At 34.8% G+C, this 385-nt stretch overlaps 1 protein-coding gene across 1 annotated transcript in view; it reads right to left on the bottom strand.

The window, feature by feature from the left end:
• LOC119593401 overlaps positions 1 to 385 on the bottom strand; it is a gene marked incomplete at its 3' end in the record, with an annotated part of 20,365 nt that overhangs the window by 5,073 nt on the left and 14,907 nt on the right. The window contains 1 exon segment of the mRNA XM_037942330.1: positions 322 to 382. Within this exon segment, the coding sequence (XP_037798258.1) occupies positions 322 to 382 (61 nt within the window).

The raw sequence follows: 385 nt of genomic DNA, 5'->3' as shown, positions 1-385 counted from the left end.
ATTGCTGTGATGCAACCGGATCCAATGGGTTAATAGTGTGCTTATATTATATGTAGAAAACACAACTAAATTTCATGAGTCTGGAGTAATCTATTTGCATATATATACACCTCAAGAGTATTGAACATTTAAAAAGATAATTACAATAAAATAAATGCACACAAAAAGGGGCGAGGAAAAATCATATATGGTTCACTGGCAACCAACTGCTAATACCTTCAGTGACTTTGCATAATTCTTCAAAGAATAAGAGGTTATAAAAAAACAGACAAACTAGGCTGTTTGTGACTACAGAGAACAGGAGATAAATGCTCAACTCACTTTCCTTACTTCTTTTCTTTGCACATGAGTCTGCTGTCATCTGCCTCTCTGCAATAGCAACCTT

Source organism: Penaeus monodon, chromosome 32 (assembly GCF_015228065.2).
Source record: "Penaeus monodon isolate SGIC_2016 chromosome 32, NSTDA_Pmon_1, whole genome shotgun sequence".
Lineage (NCBI taxonomy): Eukaryota > Metazoa > Arthropoda > Malacostraca > Decapoda > Penaeidae > Penaeus > Penaeus monodon.
This window is presented reverse-complemented; position numbering and strand designations above follow the sequence as displayed.